Source organism: Lampris incognitus, chromosome 20, assembly GCF_029633865.1.
Source record: "Lampris incognitus isolate fLamInc1 chromosome 20, fLamInc1.hap2, whole genome shotgun sequence".
NCBI lineage: Eukaryota > Metazoa > Chordata > Actinopteri > Lampriformes > Lampridae > Lampris > Lampris incognitus.
In genome coordinates this window covers 24,819,979-24,845,919 of record NC_079230.1, presented here as the reverse complement: position 1 = coordinate 24,845,919, position 25,941 = coordinate 24,819,979, and the positions used below count along the sequence as shown (strand labels likewise).

Here is a 25,941-nt window from a genome sequence, read left to right as displayed (position 1 = left end):
AGCTCAGAAATTCATTATGGTCCCCTCGTGAAAGTCTTAACTGGTCTTAATGAATATTTAACGTTCACTTTCATTGATATTACCGGAACGTTGCAATGCAAACCCGAGACAGATTCCTGCTATGTGGAAACACACTTGGTCAACAAGTCTGATTCTGGTTTGTTTTTGTTTTTTGGGGGGATTTTTTTTCTCCTTCTTTTTACCCCCAATTGCACCCAGCCAATTACCCCACTCCTACCACATGCCTCCTCCGATACATGTGAAGTCGCCAGCCATTTCTTTTCACCCGACAGTGAAGAGTTTCCCCGGGGGGACGTAGCGCGTGGGAGGATCATGCCATTCCCCCTCCCCCCGAACAAGCACAGCGACCGACCAGAGGAGGCGCTAGTGCAGCGACCAGGACACATACCCACATCCGGCTTCCCACACGCAGACACGGCCAATTGTGTCTGTAGGGACGCCCGACCAAGCCAGAGGTAATAGACAGCCACGCCACCCGGATGCCCCCTGATTCTGTTTCTGATTGCGTTTCTATTTCCGATCTGACATACACTTGGAAACAATCTCATATCCTCACTAACTCCTACTGAGGAAAACGCCAAAAATGAGCCAAATCAGCATTTTGTATCATCACACTCCTTTTTTTTTAAAAATTTAAACAACAGCAATGTTTTCCCACCCAGTCGCTCCCACCAAACAACACAAGACTACCAACTCGGTCAACGTGTACACCGACAACTCTTTAAATCGTCAGTATGCTCTCGCACCGGCGTCACTGGGACGACTTCCTGTACAGTGACTGTACTCAGAGAGGCCATTCTGAGTCTGCCATCTCCGAACATTACACCAAATGGTAAACGTGAACGCCGATGCCCGTGGGGTCACAGGGTTGACTGGTTTAAGATCGAAAACAGCCTTTATCTTGTGGGCACACATCCTCTGCTGCCACAAAGGGTGACTGCGTCCTGTGTTCTCTCTTTCTTTCGCTCTCTCTCGCTCGCTCGCTCGCTCCCTCTCTCTCGGTCTCCCTCTCTTGCCTCCTCTCTCTACCCCCCCGCCCTCTCTCTCTCTACCCCCCTCTCCCCCTCTCCCCCCCCCCACACTCGCAGACAAACCCATTTGAGACTTAGTGATTAATTATTTACCCGGGCAATGAAATGCCAAAGCCGAGAGAAACTCACAGCCAGGATAGAAAAGGTCACTCCCATCCTGCACACGTACAGAGATACACACTGAACATACGCACGAACGCACACACACACCCCACACAACAGTGATGGATGGCAATAACATCTTTATTGGCGCTTCAGGCAGACACAATTTTCATCCTTATGTCCAAACACCATAGAGACCAAGGGCAAAGCAAATCCTGACTGATGAGGTGGTATCTTCTAGAGGGCCCAAGAAAGCCCTCATTTAAACACCGCTCACTTGTCAGGGGTTGTGAACCGTTCAATCAATAGCGTGTGCGCCGCAGCGTTTATTGTAATGGGTAGGCGGTTTGGATGCCGTAAAGCTCTTGCGGAGGCAACCTTTCCTTGATGGCTGGACAACAGCATCAAACGCCGAAATGTCACCGAGGGAAAATACGGCCAAGATTCTGACACCAATCGGCATGTTTTGAGAGGCCCCGGCCGTCACAGCAAGTTTTGGGGTGGGGTTAGTGGGGCGGGATAGGATCGACTGATGGTGTTTGTTTGATGAAAAATATTTTGAATTGATTTTTTTTCTTTGTTGTCCATCCACAGCTCCTCTCCACAGCTGGCCAAATGGGGTGCAAATGCTGCAGGATGATAAAAAGGTGGGAAGTTTGAGTGTGTGTGTGTGTGTGTGTGTGTGTGTGTGTGTGTGTGTGTGTACATGGTAGTGTCAGGGAGAAAATAAACCTCTTTTTTTAGCACCTATTTTGAATAAGTTTTGCTTGCACTTCCCTCTTGCATGACACTTGCAGAGTATCAGTAACAATATGAGGACCGAGTCGGACTTTTCTACTTTCTACCATTGGTAGCTTGTAACTTGAGATATTAAAGAGAAGTGCTGGGTGGTACGGAAAATATTATAATCACAATAATCATCAGGGATTTTACACAATATCGATTTAAGTCACGATGTCCGCATGAGCACTAAGATTTTGATCCCCGCCCTATTTAGGAGTTTATCTAAATGTAATTTTTCAGTGATTTCCCCGTGGCTCTGCTTCAGTAGATGCTCAAAATTCAAAGTGAATGTATGAGTGTGCATGTGTATGTGTGTGTGCACATGATGTGCATGCTTTTATAAGTCCATACATGTGCACAGGTGGTTTCGGATTTGTGTGTGCAGAAATTAAAACCTGTATCCCATTTCAACAGTAGGCATGCTTACATTATCATCCGATCATATCGACCGATGAGGAAAACACAAACTCCAGTCCACCTCCTGATGTCCAACACAACAAATCCCCTACGAGCCACTTATCTTTCCGCAGCCAAGCACAAGGCAGATTCGCCCCAGCGTGGATCCGAATATCCCTGCTCGCCCACAAAACGGTTTATTGTCTAGTTTCACACAGCAAGTGAAAGATCGGTTTATAATACGTCTGGAGGCAGGGCGACCTCGCGTCGGCTCTTTGTATGCGCCGCGGGTTAATATGCCGATAGCCATCACCCCTGGTCACTGCAGTCCCTTACAGGGCTGTCCCTTTGTTAAAACCCCACAAGGCATCGTTGTTTTTGGACTTGGTATTGCTCCGCTTTTGAGGTTGAGCAGGAGAGAGAGAGACCGGTGCTGTGGGGGCGTGGGGGTGGGGGTGGGTTGGACACAAGATTTTGATTGATGATAGGGCATACCCCAGTTCGCATACCAGAGTCATAATCCCTGTCGACACACTCACGCTCACACACCTTCTCTCCCGTGTGAACGTAACACACGTGTGGCTGCACACACACACACACACACACACACACACACACACACACACACACACACACACACACACACACACACACACACACACACACACACACACACACACCTCCCTAATTGTCTGGAGTGTCACATTTCTGGGCTTAGCGGTGTTTGGGGATTGGCAGGCTTGCTTGATAGGTTACTGGGTCAACTCCCACTACGACTGGACTCGGTCTCCTAAAGGCCGACACACAGACATTCCTCAGGAGGTGTGGCGAACGGTTCGGGAGTCGTTTCTACCGATCACATGCCGCTCATGGCCTTCGTGCTTACTCTCAGCGAGGTCTTTCTTTTTTTTTTTACTCGTTTCATTTTGAAATAGTTGGCTTTAGTTACGCTCAGATATTACGTACTATAGTAAACACGATATCGCTTGGCTTGAGAATAACAGTGGAAGGCACTGAAGTGGGATAGCAAGTTGAGATCCATAAATACGTACGTTTTTGAGCAAGAATTTAGTCATACGTATGTTTCAGAATCAGATTTATCGCCAAGAACAAGAGCATACAAGGAATTTGTCTTGTTATGTTGATGCGAGAGGGAAAGATTAACAGTAAAGAGTAAAGATAAAGTTAAAAATAATAATGAATTAAATATATAATACAAAAATATATTAAAAATATAATATAAAAAATATAAAAATATACAAGATAAAATGAAGTAAAAATGAAAGTAAAGTGCAATCAACACTGGTTCAGAGTTGAACATGAGACCACATGGCAGCCCCTGGTGTCTGACACTGGGTGGCAGGAGCTGTATTTACAAAAAGTTAAATGAGAATTTTAAGACATTATTTACAGAATAAGGGTTAGGGTTTTTTGCTGGGTGTCCATATACAGAAAACAGACAGTAGGGAGGATGGAAGGGGGATGGGGGGGGCAGCAGTGTCAAGATCTGTGGGTGTCTGGGGGCTTGTTAGAAAGGACTACTGCTGTAGGGAAGAAGCTGTACTTGCGGTGCGAAGTTCTGATTTTCATAGACCTTAGTCTCTTGCCAGAGGGGTGTGTATTGAAAAGACCATGGCCTGGCTGGGAAGGGTCGGCTATGATTTTCCCTGCTCGCCTCAATGTCCTTGAGGTGTACATGTGTTGGAGGGATGGTTGGTTGCAGCTAATCACGTTCTCAGCAGAGTGAATGCTACACTGCAGGCTGCCCTTGTCCTTGGCAGTGGCAGCAGTGTACCAGATAGTGATGGAGAAGGTGAGGATGGACTCAATGATGGCAGTGTAAAAGTGCACCGTCATTGGCTTTGGCAGATTGAACTTGTTCAGCTCCCACAGGAAGTACACCCTCTGCTGTGCCTTATTGATCATGGAGCGGATATTTAGCTCCCACTCCACAGTGTCAACTGGGGAGCCACACGGGGTGATGGGGGCAGGTGGGGCTGGGTACTTTCCACAACAATCTCAACTGTATTTAGAACATTGAGCTCCAAGTTGTTTTGGCCACACCAGGACACCAGATGGTCAATCTCCAACCTGTAGGCGTACTCATGCCCACCAGAGATGAGCCAAATAAGGGTGGTGTCATCAGCAAACTTCAGCAGCTTGACTGACTGGTGACTGGAGGTGCAGCTGTTCGTCTACAGGAAGAAGAGTAGAGGGGAAAGACACAGCCTTGAGGGGAACCAGTGCTGATGGTCCGAGATTCAGAGACGCGTTTCCCCAACTTCACGTGCTGCTTCCTGTCAGCACATGAAGTCTTCGAAGTATAGTCATTCCAAATGGAGATCTTTGAAATGAACATGCAAACTCGTCCTCTTTGTGTAGTTTGTATGTTCTACCCGTGTCTGTGGTGGGTTTTCTCTGGGTGCTCCGGTTTTCCCCACCATTAAAAAAGACATGCAAGTTAGGGTTAGTATTCTTGTCTGTGCCATTGACCCAGGCATGGCAAGATGAACTGGAGTTGGTCCCCGGGTGCTGCACAGCAGCTGCCCACTGCTCCTTGCTACACAGCTAGGATGGATTAAATGCAAAGCGTAATTTCCCCGTGGGGATTAATAAAGTATCTCCAAAAAAAAAAGAAAGCCTCAAAAGCAATTGAAAGCAATGGTGCATCATCTGGTTTCCTCATTTGCAAGTAATAACGTGAACAACGCTTGCAAAGTCTGAACAAATGAATGGTAGAAGTGGGGTGGACAGCCGCTGTGTACATCTATTTGCAGAATGTACCTTTAAGGAAGCTGACCAGGTGTGTGTTGAATGTCTTGCTTACAGGACTATTTGACAGAACACAAGGCTTTTGCAGAAGAAAGACTTCCTTTCTTATTGAAACTGTGGAAATGCCATGCAGCTCTGAGGTGCGAAGCCTCGTTCACTTTAGAGGACAGAATGGCTGGCATGGAGGCAAAAAAAATCATTCGACTGTTCATTACACGCCTAATAGTACTGGTGGCATAAAATCTATAGACACTGCTCCTCCCTGCATTATATGTTATAATGAATCTAACCCCCCACCCACCCCAACCCAGGACTCTTGATGCACACAGAGCTAGCTCTTAGTATTGTGGTCACACTATAAAAGGTGCAGCGTTGAGGCATCCTAAATGGCTTGCTCTACCACGCTGCCGTGAGCCTGAATGATAATCACCTCCTATATCCTGTTTATATGACCATTCCCAGCAACACATTCACACTTGCACGTGAACACATCTGACCAGAGCTACTTGGTGCATGGATAGGAAAGGGGTTGCCACAAGGGGCAATGCAATAGACAAGTGTCAGAGAGTTAATCCAATCGACATTGAAAAAAAAACTGCAAGTGAAAAAGTCTTCTTCTGTGCATCTGAAAACTTACCTGACCCTGTGCAGTAAAAGCTCATTTATCTGATACCTATCGGGTAAAGTATAGAGTATTTTGCAGCAGCTGTTTTGATCCACGTCTAGTACTACACACACAATTCAGTGAAGAAATAGGCCATCGCCGCCCGAGTCAGGTGTATTTTTATGTGAACGAGAAAAATGGAAGAAATGGAGACATTTATGTCTCCAAAAAGAAAGCCACTCTGCTTTTACCAAGAATGCACTGGACCGCCTGTTTATTTATGTGTGTCTATTTGTGTGGAAATATCACAGAGACCAGCAGTGGGGAGGGGTGTGCAGATGGGGGGGGGGGGTCTTGTCGTTGACCAAAATACTATTACTACTACTACTATTACTTTCGGCTGCTCCCGTTAGGGGTTGCCACAGCGGATCATCCGTTTCCATTTCTTCCTGTCTTCTGCGTCTTCCTCTGTCACACCAGCCACCTGCATGTCCTCCCTCACCACATCCATAAACCTCCTCTTTGGCCTTCCTCTTCTCCTCTTTCCTGGCAGCTCCATATTCAGCATCCTTCTCCCAATATACCCAGCATCTCTCCTCCGCACATGTCCAAACCATCTCAATCTTGCCTCTCTTGCTTTGTCTCCAAACCGTCCAACCTGAGCTGTCCCTCTAATATACTCGTTCCTAATCCTTCTTCATCACTCCCAATGAAAATCTTAGCATCTTCAACTCTGCCACCTCCAGCTCCGCCTCCTGTCTTTTCATCAGTGCCACTGTCTCCAAACCATACAACACAGCTGGTCTCATAACCATCTTGTAAACCTTCCCTTTAACTCTTGCTGGTACCCTTCTGTCACAAATCACTCCTGACACTCTTCTCCACCCACTCCACCCTGCCTGCACTCTCTTCTTCACCTCTCTCCTGCACTCCCCGTTACTTTGGACAGCTGACCCCAAGGTTTTAAACTCATCACCTCCACTCCTTGCATCCTCACCATTCTGCTGTCCTCCCTCTCATTCATGCATAGGTATTCCGTCTTGCTCCTACTGACTTTCATTCCTCTTCTCTCCAGTGCATACCTCCACCTCTCCAGGCTCTCCTCAACCTGCACCCTACTCTCGCTACAGATCACAATGTCATCCACGCACATCATTGTCCATGGAGACTCCTGCCTAATCTCGTCCGTCAACCTGTCCCTCACCATTGCAAACAAGAAAGGGCTCAGAGCCGATCCTTGATGTAACCCCACCTCCACCTTGAACCCATCTGTCATTCCAACCACACACCTCACCATTGTCACACTTCCCTCATACATATCCTGTACCACTCCTACATACTTCTCTGCAACTCCTGACTTCCTCATACAATACCACACCTCCTCTCTTGGTACCCTGTCGTATGCTTTCTCTAAATCTATAAAGACACAATGCAACTCTTTCTGGCCTTCTCTGTACTTCTCAATCAACATTTGCAAAGCAAACATCGCATCTGTGGTGCTCTTTCCTGGCATGAAACCATACTGCTGCTCGCTGATCATCACCTCTCCTCTTCACCTAGCTTCTATTACTCTTTCCCAAATGTTCATGCTGTGGCCGATCAACTTTATACCTCTGTAGTTGCTACAGTTCTGCACATCACCCTTGTTCTTGAAAATTGGTACCAGTATGCTTCTTCTCCACTCCTCAGACATCCTCTCACTTTCCAAGATTGTGTTAAACAATCTAGTTAAAAACCCCACTGCCATCTCTCCTAAACATCTCCATGCACGTTAACCAAAATACTAATGTTTTTTTTCCACACTTAATGAACAAGTAACAAGAAACGATACATACTGATTTTTTTTGTTTGTTATGAAAGAGCTTGTATCAGGCTTTGTGATGAAGACCTAAAGCCTCACCTTGCCACAGACAGCGGCAACGGCGACAGACACACAACACATGGGTTTTCTCAGCTCTCTGCTGTGAAGATGGGTAGAGGAGCTGGATACAGGAGCTTAAGTCGGAGATGAGACAGGATACGAGCACATCGTTGTGCGTGCTTGCATGTGTGTGTGTGTGTGTGTGTGTGTGTGTGTGTGTATACATGCAGGTGTGTTTAAAAAGAGACAGACGTATCAATGCATCTGTCCAAATATAGGACATTAATACATGACTTCATATACATCATGTGAACTTGTGTCAGCGGCAGATCAATTTCCAACCATTCCCTATACATGTAAGAGACAGAGAGAGAGAGAGACAGACAGACACAGACAGACAGACAGACAGACAGGCAGACAGACAGACAGACAGACAGACAGACAGACAGACAGACAGACAGACAGACAGACAGACAGACAGACAGAGACACAGAGAGACAGACATACAGACAGAGAGGGAGAACGAGAGAGAGACAGGGAGAGACAGAGAGAGAGAGAGAGACAGAGAGACATAGAGAGAAAGAGACAGAGAGAGAGACAGAGAGAGACAGAGACATAGAGAGAGGGATGCTCGTTTACACAGGGCAGTGGATACAGCATGAGAGCAAAACAGAAAGTGGTGAGAGAGAAGATAGAGAAGGGCTGGAAAGGATGGATAAGAAAAGTGAGGAGCCAGGGACAATAGATGAGTGAGCGGGAAACTACATTAGAAAGTTACACAGAGAGAGAGAGAGAGAGAGAGAGAGAGGCTAGGAGAAGGGCAAAGGAGAGTGACACACAGGGAGAGGCATCTCGAGAGGTGTAAAACTTAGGGGGCAGTTGGGAATTTGGGGGTGATTTGACTCTCTCTTTGGGGGTGATTTGACAAAATGGAGGGAAGAAAAGACAACTGTGAAGAACATAAGGTGCTCGCAGCAGGAAGTGTCTGACAGCCTCCTCATAACTTCCACAAAATAAAGGCATGCCCTTTCAACCAACTCTTCTCTGATACCCGTTTAATTAGGGCCGTGTGTGTGTGTGTGTGTGTGTGTGTGTGTGTGTGTGTGTGTGTGTGTGTGTGTGTGTGGGCAAATATTTTCAAAAACTTCAATAAATATTTGACACATGTCAACGGGACTTCTAACAACAGTTAATCGGTAAACATTTGTGACAATTTTTTTAGAGAGACCATATCCCTCAAGAGTATGTCTTAATAAATTATTCTGAAAAAAATAGAAACTAAATAAATCCGGCATAAAAAAAATATTCCGCTGTTAGTGTGGGAAGATGGCGGCGCGAACTTAGTTTGCGGTGGCCTCACCCAGTACCGTCCATGCAGTGTCTTCGTCCACGTCTGGGTTTGTGTCTTCATCTGATGGCTGGGAGAGCTGGCGCTGGATCGGCTGGAGGTGCCTGGTCTGCACGTCCTGTGGGCCCAGGGACCACGGCCCTGCCCAGAGCTGCGTCCAGACAGGAAACATTGAGGGCGGTCTGACAGGATGTGGAAGCAGGGCAGGCTAAGCTAACTGCTAGCCCATGCAGACCGGCAGTTCCGATAACACTGAGGGTGGTCTGGCGGCGGGGTCGCCTAGCGTTGACTGTGTTTTTGGTGTCGTCGTGTGGAGTGCTGGGAGGTGTGTCGACGGTGTCTGGCTGGGACAGCTGGCGTTGGATCGGCTGGGGGTGCCTAGTCAGTGGCGTCCGGTGGGCCCAGGGCCCACGGCCCTGCCTGGAGCTACATCCGGAGAGGAAACACTGAGGGTGGTCTGACAGGACGCGGAAGCGGGGCAGGCTAAGCTAACTGCTAGCCCATGCAGACCGGCAGTTCTGACAGTCATCCTGGCTGGCATTCGCTTTCTTGGACAGTATTATTTTTTTTTGTGGCTATGTTGGCTACATGTATTTTTGTAGTTTGGATACATGTGTTCTTGTAGGTTTTGGAAATGTGTTTTGTGTTGCACTGCTTTGGGCTGGGGGAAAAGATGTCGTTTGTACATGAAATGAAACGACAAATAAATGTTCCTGACTCCCGATCCCTGAAAAGTACTTGCTAGGAAAGGTGACCAGGCTGAAAAGAGGCTGAAATAAGCTGGACATCTCCGTCCATTTAGCAGCTTGTCGGAGAGGAAGGAGAGGTCAGGGTTCATGAAGAGAAGGAAGAGGATTAAAGGGACAAATCACGATCTTAAACATCACCTTGCTCTTTGTAATGTGTGTGTGTGTGTTGTAGGAATAAGACTCCATTAGCAGTCAAAATACTGAACATTCCTCTGCCTCTGTCTGTGCAGTAAGTGTCCACCAGTGATGTCACTGGTGGAAGATCAGTGAATCGTGTCTTCATACAGCATTTGGTTGCGTTCAGTACAGCCACTGTATGTAACGTTGTCATAGCATTTTCTCATACAACGTAGACGCGGTTCGATGTAGCCCACTGACGGCAGCAGCAAACCAGGAAGTAAGGATGGGTGTTTTCAGTCACGTCACCGCCGGACATCTTCTGCACAGTTTCTGCAGACGCACACAGACGACTGCTCAGTATTATGGCTGCTATAGTGTTATTCCCCCAGCATCAGATAGCCGTCACTTTGAGGATCGTGTGTGTGTGTGTGTGTGTGTGTGTGTGTGTGTGTGATGGCCTGGTGGCCTGTCCAGGGTGTCTCCCTGCCTGCCACCCAGTGACTGCTGGGATAGGCTCCAGCATCCCCACGACCCTGAGAGCAGGATAAGCCATTCGGATAATGGATGGATGGAATCAAAGGGTCGTTGTTGTTGGGGTTTTTTTCTTTTACATTTTTGTTTTTGCATCCTGGTGCGTCTCTCGGCTCTTCTTTGTCCTCGTCTTCTGCCTCTGTCAACAAGGCGATGCACATCTCAACCCAGACAGTCACATGATCAGTCGAAGCCAGAGGCCCTCTCCGTCAACAAGCAGCGCGTGGCTCCCCAGAATCCGGGAATTGCGTCCGTCATGGAAGGCGATCTGACGACGACAGAGAGGAGGCCCCTGTCGTTGTCAGTGTGTACGTGTGTGTGTGTGTGTGTGTGTGTGTGTGTGTTCCATCGATTCATACAGCGTCACGGGAACATTTGACACCCGAAGACAGACTTAAATTGTCCTCTGTGACTGCAGGCGTACTGAAATAGTCCTCCGTGTCTGCCATCCCACCAGTCCAGGGGAGAAAACAGATAAAACAGTCAAAGTCAAACGGACGTCTGTCCAATTTGAAAGTCAGCCTGGCTAACTCTATATATATATATGTGTGTGTGTGTGTGTATATATATATGTCATGATATCTGCTTCCATATGCAAAAACACCACGTTTAAGAGTCCAACTGAGGACCATCACATTGAACTGGTTGGTGTAAAATACGTAAAGTGTAATGATAAAAACCAAATTGGTTTTATATCGACTAGTTTTCATATAACAGGTACTCCCCAAAAATATTTCGGATCTCATTTTGGAAATAATTTTAGGCAGTAGATCCTCTATCATTAGACCATTAAATTGTGTATCACGACACAATATCCAAATTCCATCTCAATACAACACCATTAAAAGACAAGAGATAAGGACAAGAGATAAGGTATAATATTGAATTATTGCCCGGCCCAGAATTAGACATACTGCAAATTTTCTCAGTATGTCTAATTCTGGGCCGGGCAATAATTCAATTCAGAAAAAGAAATGTTGCCTGTTGTTTTTCTTCTCTTTGTTCTTGTCCAGCAGGGCTTCACTGCATGATAGTTTGTGATAAATGTGATAATCTGGATTATTGTTCATGGCTCACTAAATCTGTGAGTTGACACAAGGAGTACTCCTTCCTTGTAATGTGTTCTCTCTCACTCCCTCTCTCTCCGTCCCCCAGCCCTCTCTCTCTCCCTCCCTCCCTCTCTTCTCTGTCCCCCACCTCTCTCTCTCCTTCTCTCTGTTTGTCCCCCCACTTCTCTCCCTCTCTCTCTCTCCTGTCCCCCACCTCTCTGTCTGTCTGTCTCTCTCTCTCTCTCTCTCTCTCTCTCTCTCTCTCTCTCTCTCTCCCTCTCTGTGCCTCCCACTTCTTTCTCTCTCTCTCTCTATCCCCCACCTCTCTCTCACTCTCTCTGTCCCCCACCTGTCTCACTCTCTCTCTCTCCTTCTCTCTCTCTCTGTCCCCCACTCTCTCCCTCTCTCTCTCTCCTGTCCCCCACCTCTCTCCCTTTCTCTCTGTCCCCCACCTCTCTGTCTGTCGCTCTCTCTCTCCCTCTCTCTGTTCCCCACTTCTCTGTCTGTCTCTGTCTCTCTCTCTCCCTCTCTCTGTCCCCCACTTCTTTCTCTCTCTCGCTCTCTCTCTATCCCCCACCTCTCTCTCACTCTCTCTGTCCCTCACCTGTCTCACTCTCTCTGTCCCCCCACCCCCTCTCTCTGTCCCCCACCTTTTTCTCTCCTTGTCCCCATCCCCTCTCTTTCTCTCTGTCCCCCACCTCTCTCTGCCCCCCCTCTCTCCATTCAGACATCAGTCTTATCTGTAAATCGTTAGTTCTGTGCATGAGCACCAGCTGAGTCGATGTTCTGTAAAAGTCCAGAAGTGGTAGCACTTACACAAATGTTCCTGAAAGACGGCCGTTTGAAGAAAAGTCGTTGGTTCGCTGTATCAATCTCACGTAAAACACGTTTACTGGAGTGAGGGAACCAATCACAAGCACCGCGCTCACGACTCGCTCACAGCAGGCATCCATCTGAGGTGGGAGATTCATTCGTAAATCGATAAACGTAAAAGCATATTTAAAAATGCCTGGAAAATGGACCAGCCCAGAAATAAGAGAGCTACTTTCAGCCCACGCAGAGGACGAAATCGATGGTCCGCTGTGTGGTACAGTTAAAGATAATGTAGTTTACTGTGAAAAACAAAGACCTGAGCATGGAGTGAAGAGACAGATGATACCGTCATGTCATGTGTGAACAAACCCTATTCGCACATCTGATGGATAGAAACTGTATGCGGGAGCAGAATGTGTGTTTGAAAGCATCTTCTCTCTTTGTGTCTGTCTCTCTCAGTTACATCTATGACCCCACCATTACGGTAGATGGGAGGAAGAGCGACTCTTCGGGTGGCTCTCTGTATCAGCCCCACCTCGTCTCGGGCGAGGCCCCCAGCAGCCACAACAAGCCTATGCATGGCTTCCACAACCTGGGCTACAGCAAGTCCAACGACGGCACCCTCAAGCTGGAGGTGGACAACAACCAGGTCAACCGGCTGCACGCCGCTCACGCTGTCCCGCAGAGGGAGCTCCATCGGCAGGCGAGCATCCCTCCAGCAGACGGTGGCCTGTATATCATCCAGCCGGCAGCTCCCGAGCCAAAGTGGATGATGCAGAAAACAGGGCCCAGCCAGGTGCCCATTTACCCCAACACGCAGGAGTACGTATGCCCCTCTCCATACGACCACCCGGATGGGATGTGCAACTACCCCAACGGAGGGCAGAGGATGACCAGGAGCAGCTGGGAATCGTCGCTCGACGTCGGGGGCAGGTCGGGGAGCGACAGCCTGTCGGTGGACGAGATTGATGAGGGCGTGGGGGGGACGCCGGAGTACCCCTGCGACACGGGGGATGAAGGTAGCATCCTCTCGGGGGACATCCACACCAGCACCACCAGCATGTCCTCAGCGGACACAAGAGACGACCGCCAGGGGCTTAAGACTCCAGACGTGTCCACCGTGGAGAGCGGGATCTCGGTGACCAAGAGCGAGGATGAGGAGGAGGAGGAGAGGGACAACGAGGTGGAGGAGGAAGTGCGGAGTGTCACGGACTCGATGGTGGCGGAGGCTCTAGCGGCGTTGGAGGCAGCCACCGCCGGGGAGGACTGTGAGTGACAGCCTCCTTTTGCTGGCAAATGATTGTGAGGATTTACAATGATGGCATCGTTTTTTTGGATGGGGACTTGAGACGGACTTTTTAGTCCGTCTCAAGTCCCCAGGATTAAAAATCACCACAAGACTCAGCCACAACAACCAATCACAGATCTAGACTGTATATACCTATGTTCTGACAACATGAAATGAATCCAGGAAAACTGTTTACAACAAAACATTTGAGTTCGAGTCCTTGATTTTTGGATAAACTTTACAGTCACGGATAGACAATAAGTGTCTGCCTCGTGTAAGACAGCAATTGTCAATGCCACAATATTGAAGAAAAGTCACACAAATGCAGACATCTGTTTGTAGACTGCGAATATCATCTTCAGCCATAGAAACCCGCTCAAAAATCCATTAGAAACCAGTGTGGTATACACTCCTCGGTCTGCCTGACATACTTTTTAAGCTGATTTGCCAATAACAGTACTGCCAATGTTCAGATCTTAGTAGTAGACAGCATATGAAGAATTCTACCCTTCTATCCGTCTGTCTGTCTACCACATCTATTGCTTTGTATTTGGCACATCCATTTGAAAAAGAAACCAACACCTGAATTTTATCATACATCTCCACAAGATGGAGAATTCATTGTGTGAATCCATTATCATTCTAATAGCCAAGGCCTATTGCCCTGTTAACAGGACCATGATCTGTCTCTGCTTCGGGCTATCAATCACTTGTGTCAACACAGATCACTTGCATCAGATGGGTTTTTCTCATTTTGCTCCTCCTCTTCGTGTCCGTGCATGCTCTTCTATTTATTTGGACTCGGTGTTTTGAACGGCGAGCGTTCAACGCCACACGTGTCTTTTCAACGTCTCTCAGGGGAGTCCGCCGTCGCTCCGCTGAGCAAGTGACGGCTAAAGGTCGTCTCATCATTTTTTTTCCTTTTTTTTTGCACGCTGCCTGTGCTGTTTTCTCTGTTTTTGTATTCTCTGTTTTGTTTGTGGGGTTTTTTTTCATTTGTGATCCATGACATCTTCACCCCACTGCATAATCCCTGGAACGTTATTCAATCGACTGGAGTCTTATTTATAGAAAATCAGCTTGTGTGTCAGTAACAATTTCCGACAGTAGATGTTACGATGGCGGTCATTTCACCATTTTAACATCGATCTTGGACGTGACAGAAGTTAGTTTGCATACTATTGGTATGAAATATGCCAAGGTTTTGTATTATAACTGCAAACTTTGATGCAAAGATTATTTTTCTATTGTTAATATGCAGCTGTCTGTACAGAATGAGTGTGAGAAGCTTTTTTTGTAAGTAACTCATATTATATATATACACACACACGCATATCATAAATAGCAGCCATGGTATGTCAGGGAAAAGCAGAAAGGAGCTGGTACTGTATGCACATACAACTACAATCCAAATCCTAACAAGGTCCTTAATGCACAGTTAAATAAGACAGAGGGTGCCTGTGCACCAGATTGATTTCCACTTTGTGGTTAATTCTCCTACACTTTTCACCTCACATAGACTTTGACTCTCTCTTGCATAGTATCTAATGTGAAGAGTTTGACTCCAGCCAAGACCAGTTGAGTTTCAAACCGTGCCTAATGAACCACTATGGGCGTATCTGTCCGCCCTGTCCGTTGCCTTTTTACTTCATCCTTACTTCATTGTTGTGCAGTTTCAGGGTCTGTCAGTTGTCCAGCCGGTGACATTAGTTCAAACTGGGACTTTATGTCTTATACTTTAAATTGAACTAATTGAGGCAGGATGGCACAGAAGAAAAAAAAAAGGAAAAACAAAGACTTACATTCACTCAGTGGCCCTTTAAGACTGCTTGTGAGTCGTTTGCATAATGAACATTCTTCCAGTGAGAGTCTTTTTTTTCTACTGTGGTTTCCTTTTCAGCCCTTGTTTGCCAGCCAGAATCATTTCTACTCATTTTCTTTGTATTGTAACAATCAAGAAATGTGTTTTGAAAATGTGAGTTGCATCAAACTGTGGTCTCCACTACCAAATTACTTTTAGCCGAATATAAAAATGAAACTACGTGAATGCTAACACAGATATTGTGTTTTGTTTTTTTGTGTAAAAAGCCTTTGTGAGGTATGCATCTGTCACACTAACAGACATGTGATCGCAGAATACAACGATCCATCTACCTTTGTGTGTGTGCATGTGTGTGTCTGTACATGTTAGATGTTAGATGATGGTATTGATTTTATAATCAATAACATCTACCTACCATCTATTTATCCATGTATCTGTCACCCTGTTTGTTTAGTCATTAGACTGAGGTGTTTATTTTATGTTTTTGTAATAAATTCATGGTTATCGAGTTCATTCGGCCGTTAAAAAAACGATTAAAAATGCAATAAATAAGTGGTTAAATTGGGTAACGTTGATAAAATTTTATTTGGAATACACCACGGTAAATTAATGTTTAGTTGAAAAATGTAGTGCCCTTTATGGAAGGTTTATTTGACGTTGGAGCGTAACGGGTGACATGACCAGAGTTTAGTTAAGGGCATAGCCGTTGCATTATGGGTCAGAACCAACATGGATGCAGAGGGAAGACATCGCCGTATAAGCCCCCAAAATAACTACTCTACACGTGGTTCAAGAGGTGCACACGCTCAATGTAACACTGGGTTTGTTGTTTTGTTTTGTTTTTACTTTGCATAGCACAAAACACGCGGGAATCATGGCAGGACGGTCCCTCTAAAGTCCCCCAAACGTGGACTTGATAGAGATGCGGACGTCATGCCAGATGCCATATGCATGTTTACATGTCCTTCCTCTCTCTCTCACTCTCCACATGTGACACCGCAGTGGGAAACGGGTGATTAACCATCGCTGTCACAGTGGTTAGACCCTCAGCAGGAAGCACCTCGGGCCCTCGGGCCCCCAGGGCCACAGCTAATGAGTACCCCGGGGCATTGCTGAGACTGGGAAGGTACACAGCGGCGTCTCGGAAACGGTGTTCAACACAAACACGGCGGCTGGATCGGCAGACCGACCGTGTCAGATGCCCAACGCAAGATGGTCTATATCTGTCCAACCGTCTCCACATAGGAGCCAGGATTAGAGCCCGGCGGTCCTGAAAATAGCTCGTTTGGACGTTTTATCGATTCATCTCTCTCTCTCTCACCCACGCCCCACCTCACCTCTATCTTCATCCCTCCCTGCTGTAATTGCACACCATTAGTCTCCCCGAAATGATAGTGTACTTTTTTTTTCTTTCCGGGACTGGAAAGTGAATTTTCTCCACGGCTCTACTTTGTTCTTTGGGCGTGACGTGGTCATATGTTCCTCACAAGGTCTCCGGCGCCACACATTGTCTCTTTCTCTGAGGGCTCTCAGTGCTTGAAAATCAACCTTAGTCTTTGTTTGAACCTGCAGGGAGTCACGAATGGGTGGCGATTTCCACAGTAAACACACTTGTCTCAAACAAGCTGTTTATCAGAAAGAAATGGCAAATTAACCTTTGCAAATTGACATGTTACGCAAAGCAGCGTGTTTCACAACTGAGCCAAACCCACTTATCTGGCACCTCAGCGAACTGAAACAAACTACCAAATGGTATTTGTAAATTGTTAATCTCTCATTCCAGGTTGTTTTATTGTGTAATCTGACAGATTGCCAACCCACACGACATGTTTCTCAGATCCAGGATAGTGGTTAGCTACTGAAAGAGGAGCTCAGAGTTGCGTAATCAAGCTACTAATTTCCCAGGCCTTCATGTTTTATATAACGTCCTACAGCCTGTCTGTTCCACTCATGCTAGCCTAAGTGGCAGTTCGCTGAGTCTCTTTGAATACACAATGCAGTGTTGAGTTTCACACATTGCAGCAATACCGAGTGCCGGCGACAGCGTCCATACCAGCGACAGCATTGTGTCACATATGACATCATACTATGGGACAAGCTAGCAACCTTAAGGCCATGCTAACGCCTACATCGCATGTCGGGTGTGTGCGCGTGCGTTGCCATTTACGTTGTGGGCTTTTGGTTTATCCAGCATGGCCTCTCGTACAGCATGTTTGCAGGGAAGGGTCACAAATGTCTTCTGCAAGGCCACTTTTGCAGGAGGCATGGGTCCATTTGCTGCTGTGGGAATCAAATTTGTTTATAAGTGTTTAGTTTTAAGAAAGAGAGTGACTTTTTCCACAGTTCTCTGTCATATATTTTTCATCAGGCTTAAGTTTAATGGGGGTTTTTCAGCAATGTAAAAGACAACTTGTGGACATGGCGGGCTGATGGTTTGCCAGCAGTCTTGTATAGTGTAATAACCACAAGTGGAGGAACAAGCCGGCTATGCTTTTATCTGTGGGTTTTTCCCCTCCAACAATTACATCCAAAACCAACACTGAGAAAATGTTTTCTTTTGCTGATTCATCTCCCTCTCATCCACGCCCCACCTCACCTCCATCTTCATCCTTCTCTGCCGTAACTGCACACCATCTCCCCAAAATTAGAGTACATTGTGCTTTTTTTCCCTTTTCTTTTCTTTTTCTTTTTTTTTTTGTTTTTGGAGACTGGAAAGTGAATTTTCTCCACGGCTCTACTTTGTTCTTTGGGATGTGGTGTGGTCATATGTTCCTCACAAGGTCTCCAGCGCCACACATTGTTTCTTTCTCTGGGGGCTTTCAGTGTTTGGCAACCTGTGGGGAGTCACCAATGGGTGGAGTTAGTCCAACTCACAGGCAGTAGGCTGTGGGCATAAGCCTGCCGTTGGCCGACGACTTCAGTCGGCATTCTCCTTCTCCTTCCGCCATCTGCATGTCACCGTTCTCCAAGTCCCCGTCACTGCATCCTGGCTTCAGCGCCGCTGAAGACAATTGTGACTGGTTTAAAGAAATACAAAGAAGCCAGAGAGGGCCCCCCCCCCATACCAGAATAATAATGGGCCGAGCCAGACCTTTCTCCAACAAAGTGTGGAGATATATGTAGGTCTGGCTATGCGAGACAAGGTTGGTGTTTACCGCAGTAAACATACTTGTCTCAAAGAAGTTGTGGATCACAAAGGGATGGTAAATTAACCTTGGTAAAGAGGCATTTTTAAGATGCGCAAAACATGGTGTGTTTCACCACTGAGCCAGACCCGCTCATCTGGTACCGCAGCGAGCTGAAACAAACTACCAACCTGCTATTTGTTAATTGTTAATTTCTCTCATTCCAGGTTGTTTTATTGTGTAACCTGACAGACTGCCAACCCACACACCATGTCTCTCAGGTCCAGGATGGTGGTTAGCTGCTGAGAGAAGAGCTCAGCGTTGGGCAGTCAGGCTAGCAACCTACCAGGCCTCCATGTTTTACATAACGTCTCACAGCCCGTCTCTTCCTGACACGCTGGGCTGGGTTTTTCCTCTCCAGCACGCCAGTCCAAAACCAACCGTGAGAAAATATTTACTTTTATTGATTGAGTCCCGTACTGAGGCTAATTTCAACAGGTCTGCGGTGATATGACGGGCTGATATGAGTTCCTTTGTTCTCTTCTCTCAGTAAGCTTTTCTTTGTTCAAGCCACTCCGTCTTGGCTGTAGTTAGTTGAATGCTGCTTCTCAGCAAAAAACGTAGAAATAAAAAATCTGCAGAATTTTGTTAGACATAAGAAGTCAGCAAGTTGCGTTACAGTAAAATGTTTTTGAACTGTTTTGACTTTTCATGTATTTTTATGAATTATTCAAAGTTTCGCACACATTTTACAAGCATTTTCTTTATTGAATAGTTGAATGCAAAGAAAAAAAAAAAACACACACACACACACACACACACACACACACACACACACACACACACACACACACACACACACACCGTTTTAAGAAAGAAATGAACCTGTAGCACATGGGGGGCGTCCGGGTTGCAGGGAAGGGTCACAAATGTCTTCTGCAAGGCCACTTTTGCAGGAGGCATGGGTCCATTTGCCGCTCTGGGATTGCCTACCAACACGGGGATCCAGGTTCGAATTCGAACCAGTTTGAACCCAGTTTCCCCTCGGGGATGAACAAAGTGTTCTGATTCTGATTCTGATTCTAAACCCACGTGTTACCTCCGGCTTGGTTGGGCGTCCCTACAGACACAACTGGCCATGTCTGCGGGTGGGAAGCCGGATGTGGGTATGTGTCCTGGTCGCTCCACTAGCGCCTCCTCTGGTCGGTAGGGGCGCCTGTTCGGGGGGGAGGGGGAACTGGGGGGAATAGTGTGATCCTCCCACACGCTACGTCCCCCTGGTGAAACTCCTCACTGTCAGGTGAAAAGAAGCGGCTGGCGACTCCACATGTATGGGAGGAGACATGTGGTAGTTTGCAGCAGAGGGGGTGGAGCAGCGACCGGGAAGAGTGGGGGAATTGGCCGGATACAATTGGGGGGGGGGGGTAAAAAAAAACTGCAGCACACGTGTGACTGTCTTTTTAAATGCAGGTGAACACAAGAATACATGAATTGTAGATATCATAACCAGATCTATGGCTCTGCTCTGTTGGGCCTGCAGAATAAAGCCAACACGACTCACATGCCAAAGTAAAACAGCGTCTAACCACACAGCCGAGCCAAAACTTGTCACGAGAGCACTTTTATATCTTTTCCGGAAGTTTGTTTGAATAAAAAATAAACAGTTGAGAGTCACACGATAAGGAACTAAAGTCACCATTAAACAACTTATTACATACTATTGCGGTCATAATATTACAGACAATATTTATCATACAATAAACTGCTACTCTGTTTCAGAGCTGCATTATCCCTCTCATTTCAGTCAAACAAATTATCCAACATCCTCCACTGCAACTTAACCACAGTACACAAAAAATAAATAAATAAAATAAAATAAAAAATCCTAGTGTGTTCTGCAACATGTGTTATAAATGAGTCAGTCCGTCCTGCCGTCTGCTTCATCCAACCCAAGTGGAGGTAGATGGAGTACGGGCTATTGCTTTGCAAGTGTCTGGGAAAAACGAGTCTCGTTGGCTCGTGTGCTGAGTTACTCGACGCCGTTCCCAGCTGGGTCCACTGAGGCAGAGTTGTACAGCGTGTCCCGGAGGTGTGTGTGCTCAGTTAACGTGTTTGTTTTTCACAGGGTTTTGTTGAACGTGATGATGTCATCCTTAATGTCCCTGCGGCCACTTCCTCATCTTAATGGGGCAGTTATGATTTGATGGAGACACATTTCTCCAAAGATTTTTGGAGAATTGTGATCTGTAGGCACGAATTAATCCCTATGAGGCTCCACACGTGACTGCAGGGAATTTTTTGGGTTTTGTTTTTTTTTTTAATACCTGTTATTGCATTAAAATGACAATCTGACTTTTAGCTTTGGAAATGAAAGTATCTCATATTAAATATATATATTTTATATTTCCCCCTTTTCTCCCCGATTGTATCCGGCGAATTACCCCACTCTTCCGAGCTGTCCAGGCCGCTGCTCCACCCCCTCTGCCGATCCGGGGAGGGCTGCAGACTACCACATGCCTCCTCCGATATATGTGGAGTCGCCAGCCGCTTCTTTTCACCTGACAGTGAGGAGTTTCACCAGGGGGACGTAGCGTGTGGGAGGATCACGCTATTCCCCTCCAGTTCCCTCTCCCCCCTGAACAGGCGCCCCGACCGACCAGAGGAGGCGCTAGTGCAGCGACCCGGACACATACCCACATTCGGCTTCCCACCCACAGACACGGCCAATTGTGTCTGTAGGGGACACCCGACCAAGCCGGAGGTCACACGAGGATTCGAACCACCTTCCCCGTGTTAAAGGGTTTTTTTTAGAGAGTTGAACCTTATCCGATGCGAGGGTCTAAGGACAGGATGTTGTGTTGCTGTAACGCCCCATGAGACGAACTTTTAATTTGTGATATTGGGCTATACAAATAAAATGGACTTGACTTGAATTGGTAGGCAACGGAATAGACCGCTACTCAGATGCCCCAGTTTTATATTTCTAATAAACATGAGGTTCTGCTTAGTTAAATACAAGCACAGGTATATTCTGTTGAGCAAAATGATAAGCACACAAACCAGTTAAATTACACAGCTTCTGTGTCTGGTGCTAAACAACAACGCCATTGTCCCACTGAAACCATAAAGTCCAGGTCATCTGGTCTACGGAAGAGAAATGGAAACTAAATGTTTGACGGTATCTACAATAAAGGGCCCACGGTGACCATGTGTGCTTGCTGCCATGAGGCTCTTTAAAGGTAAGGATCATCTGCATACACAGTGTCAGCGTATGAAACACACCCTTTGTGGATGCTCAGGTACAAAAAGGGAACTTCCTTGTTTGTTTTTTCTCTTCTGGTGCCAGACTGATGGCTCCATCAACCAAGCACCAGGAAATAACCCGAGGAAAACAAGATTCAAAGTCCACAGTCACCTGCCGGGTAGCAGCGAGGAGTTTGGTGTGGCGTATGAACACGGTTCAGCAGGGAGGACCTGTGCTAGAAGGTTATTGGGGGAAGTTTCACAGAAATGTTCAAACCGTCACACTGAAGTATCTTTTTGTTTTCCAGTGGTGAATTTCTGAAATGCCTTTAGATGAGCCTCTGATTTAAGCACCTTTATAGAGAGAAGGAAGAAAGTTTCTTTTACGGAAAACTGACTCATATAATACACTAGGGGTTTCACAGAATAGTTGACTATCAAAGCCATTAGTCGACACTGTGCATATAGGCTAATCGTTCATCTGTGGACTCAGCAACAATGTCTATTCCCAGAAATCATGATAATATAGGTGTAGTCCGATCCGATAAATTAGTTCCTATACATGAAATTGCTCATAACAAGGTCCGTGGATTATCTTGAGTAACCGGGCTCATGATTTCTGGAAAGAGAGAGAGTTTTTTTTAAATATATTTGTTGGAGCTTTGAGCAAAACAAGTTGAGGGCCATCCACTTCCATTGGGTTCAAGAAAAGGTAGACATCTCTACGGTCGATACCTCCAAAATTCGGCAACTCACACGAAAATAATCTAGATGGATAAATAGCACTACAGGTAAGAGCAAAAACATGTACTTATGATTTTAGGGTGAACTGTCTCTTCAAGGTAATGGTAAAGATGCGGAAGACTGGGGGTTAAGGTTAAGCATTATAATTTGTGTCGAATGTAAATCAGGGGGTGTCTGGGTAGCATAGCGGTCTATTCCGTTGCCTACCAACATGAGGATCTCCGGTTCGAATCCAAGTGTTGCCGCCGGCTTGGTCGGGTGTCCCTACAGACACAATTGACAGTGTCTGTGGGTGGGAAGCCGGATGTGGGTATGGGTCCTGGTCGCTGCACTAGTGCCTCCTCTGGTCGATCGGGGCACCTGTTCGGGGGGGGACTGGGGGGGAACAGCATGATCCTCCCACGCGCTACGTCCCCCTGGTGAAACTCCTCACTGTCAGGTGAATAGAAGCGGCTGGTGACTCCACATGCATGGGAGGAGGCATGTGGTAGTCCGCAGCCCTCCCCGGATCGGCAGAGGGGGTGGAGCAGCAACTGGGACAGCTCGGAAGAATGCGGTAATTGGCCAAGTACAATTGGGGAGGGAAAGTGGGGGGGGGGGGATCCAAAAAAAAATGTAAATCAGGGTTAAAATCTCAGCAGGTGTCTTCAGTCACGTCCTCATTCGTTGATGCGTTAACATACATGGCATCCATGTGATCGAACATGGGTAATCCTGGTATTTTTGGAACTGCGTGTGACTCGTATCTGAGTGTTTTGTCTGCAACACTGGGCTGGAAGGTTAGCAAAGTGATCATTACCATGTGGTTGTTAGCCATTTGTCCTCTTTTACAGACAAATATCAGCATGAGCTACCGCATTAAGAGTCTCATCGATCAGCGACACAGCAACACAACGGTCCGATTTCCTTCCTTCTGTGTTTACTGAACCTCTCAACATATCTGGTAAATGTTTGACTGAGGTAATTAAATTCCTCGGCTCGTAAATGATGTATGTATGCTGCTTTTAAAGCCAAACTAAGAATACACCAGGGTTGAAATAATATTCAAAATATCAATTTCTTCCTACTGGTTATTTAAAAGATAAAACGTGTTTTTGTCCTTGGATTTGTCCTTCCCGGTCAACGCCACTCTCTATAAGTAGAAAACCAAAAGAGGAATCAAATGGGTCACGGTGTTTGCGACAGGCAGCCAGCCATGAGAAAAGGTCTTTACGTTTACAGCCACGACAAAGTTTGAAGGTGTTAAACATTGACTAACACTTCTGCCCCCGGGGTCCTGAATGTTTCTGGAAAATTACCCCCCCCACCCACCCACCCCTGAGATGAAGCCTCATCCCTCCTGGCTGATAGCCAGGGACAGAGATAGAGATGTAGGGCACTTAGCCTGGCATGGGCACAGCCATTGCCAAGCCAGGAAGCCTGAATAATTCAACATCTGAGATAAATTTACAGCTTATGAAGTCAAGCAAGAGCAATAGAATGGAAAAGAGTGGTCATTATCTCTCTTCTGTTATCCGTTATGTGCATACCTAATTTTCTTTAGCAACTCTACTCGTATTATTAGTGTCAGGGAAAGATGGAGGGAGGGGGAGAGAGACAGAGACAGAGACAGAGAGACAGAGAGAGATTCACCAAGTTAAGAACAAGTGCAAACAACATGTATGCAGAGTAAATATTTGCAGCAGGTTCTCTACTTTGTTCATGTGTGTCCTTCCTGCAATATCAACTACTTTTGTCTCGAACAGGTTTTAAATCCTGAAGCCTTCTTGTGTGTTTATGCATATATGTAATATGTCTGATACGTGTGTGTGCATTTGTATACTTTTATAACTTTTATCATTTAATCCCTAATTTTATCTCCTTTGTAATGTGGTTATCTAGATGTTTAGAGGAGTGGTTCCCAAACTGGGGTCTGGAGACCACCAGGGGTCCTTGACAGGGCTGCAGGGGGTTCTCCACAAAAGGACAAGTGAATTAATTTCGTTTTTAATCACACTAACTTCCAGGGAATTTATCTTCTTAGAGGGGATTCTTTCAGACAAAATCATCGCAAACACAGCTCTGTGGTCTGCTGTGCATCTATTTTGGAAGTCCTTGACATGAAAAAGTTTGAGATTGCCTGGTTTCTCAAAATCCCAGTGATGCTGGATTTTCTAGTTCACATTTATTCGTGTTGTTCACTTTTTGCTCCTCAAAGGATCTGGGGCAAAAACAAAATTGTGTTTTTCATGTTATCACAGAAAGTCGAATCAGTTCATCTGGACACGTTTATTGAGATAGAAACGTTTCATCACTCATCTAAGTGACCTCTTCAGTCTCAACTGACTGCAGGTATCCCCACCCTTATAAACGATACAGTGGCATAATGACCGAAACCAACCATCTGTTGCATATGCAAATTACCGTGACCATTAATTAGAGTTACAATGGCCATGGGTGATTCTATGATTACTATACTATGATTAGGGTTGTTATGTCATTACGCTCTTTATAAGGGTGGGGATACCTGCAGTCAGTTGAGACTGAAGAGGTCACTTAGATAAGCGATAAAACATATCTCTCGATAAATGTTGTGTCCAGATGTACTGATTCAGCTTTCTGTGATTTCCTTACCTGGATTATTGAGCATGCATAAAGACATATACATATATGGGGGGATCATCACAGTATACTCACTACTGCAAACTAGACTACACCACTGATTTCCCACTAAAGAAATTGTCTAGCCTAAACTACAACTTCATTAGGACAGCTGCAGTCTAGAAATAGCATACATCAGTGTGCAAACATGTTTTTCTTAATAGTCCAGACCAGGGCTGCTCATTAGAGGGGAAAATAGGGTAAGATTTCTGGGAACCAGCCACTATGGGGGGCCTATGGAGGCCAGCAATAATCATGTTCACCCTAAATATAAGCAATGATAATGGCAATACTTGCCACTGAGTGGGAACTGGCTAAAAAGACGGACTTTAAAGACATTATAAAGAACTTTGCATCCAGTAAGACAAGGAAGATGGCTGTATAAGAGGCAAAGATGAAGCCATACGGTAAGAAATTGCATTTTCTATTAAGAAATGTGTGGGGTAAGTATAGCAGGTCTTTGTTGACCTTGGTGTGTTTAAGTGTGTCAAAGGGTTATATTATAGTGTGTGCATGCGCACGTGCATGCGTGCATGTGTGTGTCTGTCTAACCCCTGTTACTGTGTAAGTCTCTCTCAGGTTTCATTGTATGTGTTTAGTAGGGGAGAGAGAGAGCATGAGCATGCATTAATGAGTAAAGCAGAATTTTTTTGGGGGGGGGGCTACTAACTCTGCATATCGTTAAAGGAAAAATTGGGTGGGACACAAACACAGCAAAAATGTAGGGCTTTTGTTCTGAATTGGCCAGCGGACTACCCGCAAACCAATAAACAACAAGCCAGTGGACAGAGGTCCATTGGCCTTTTGCTGTTTTAGTGTGTTGTACCTGTGCAACACCTAGAACCACCAACTGCTGCTAAGTTAATCAGTAAAACAAAGGAGGCTACATACTCAGAATG

The 25,941-nt window shown here is 46.1% G+C and overlaps 1 protein-coding gene across 1 annotated transcript in view; it reads left to right on the top strand.

The window, feature by feature from the left end:
- The window catches only part of zgc:194930 (uncharacterized protein LOC557813 homolog), a 28,229-nt gene extending 12,379 nt beyond the window's left edge, over nucleotides 1-15,850 (top strand). Inside the window, exons 3-4 of the mRNA XM_056300563.1 lie at nucleotides 1,749-1,801; nucleotides 12,640-15,850. Of these exons, the coding sequence (XP_056156538.1) occupies nucleotides 1,749-1,801; nucleotides 12,640-13,456 (870 nt within the window). The 3' untranslated portion in view covers nucleotides 13,457-15,850. The remainder of the gene's footprint in view (nucleotides 1-1,748; nucleotides 1,802-12,639) is intronic.
- The last annotated feature ends 10,091 nt before the right edge of the window (nucleotides 15,851-25,941 follow it).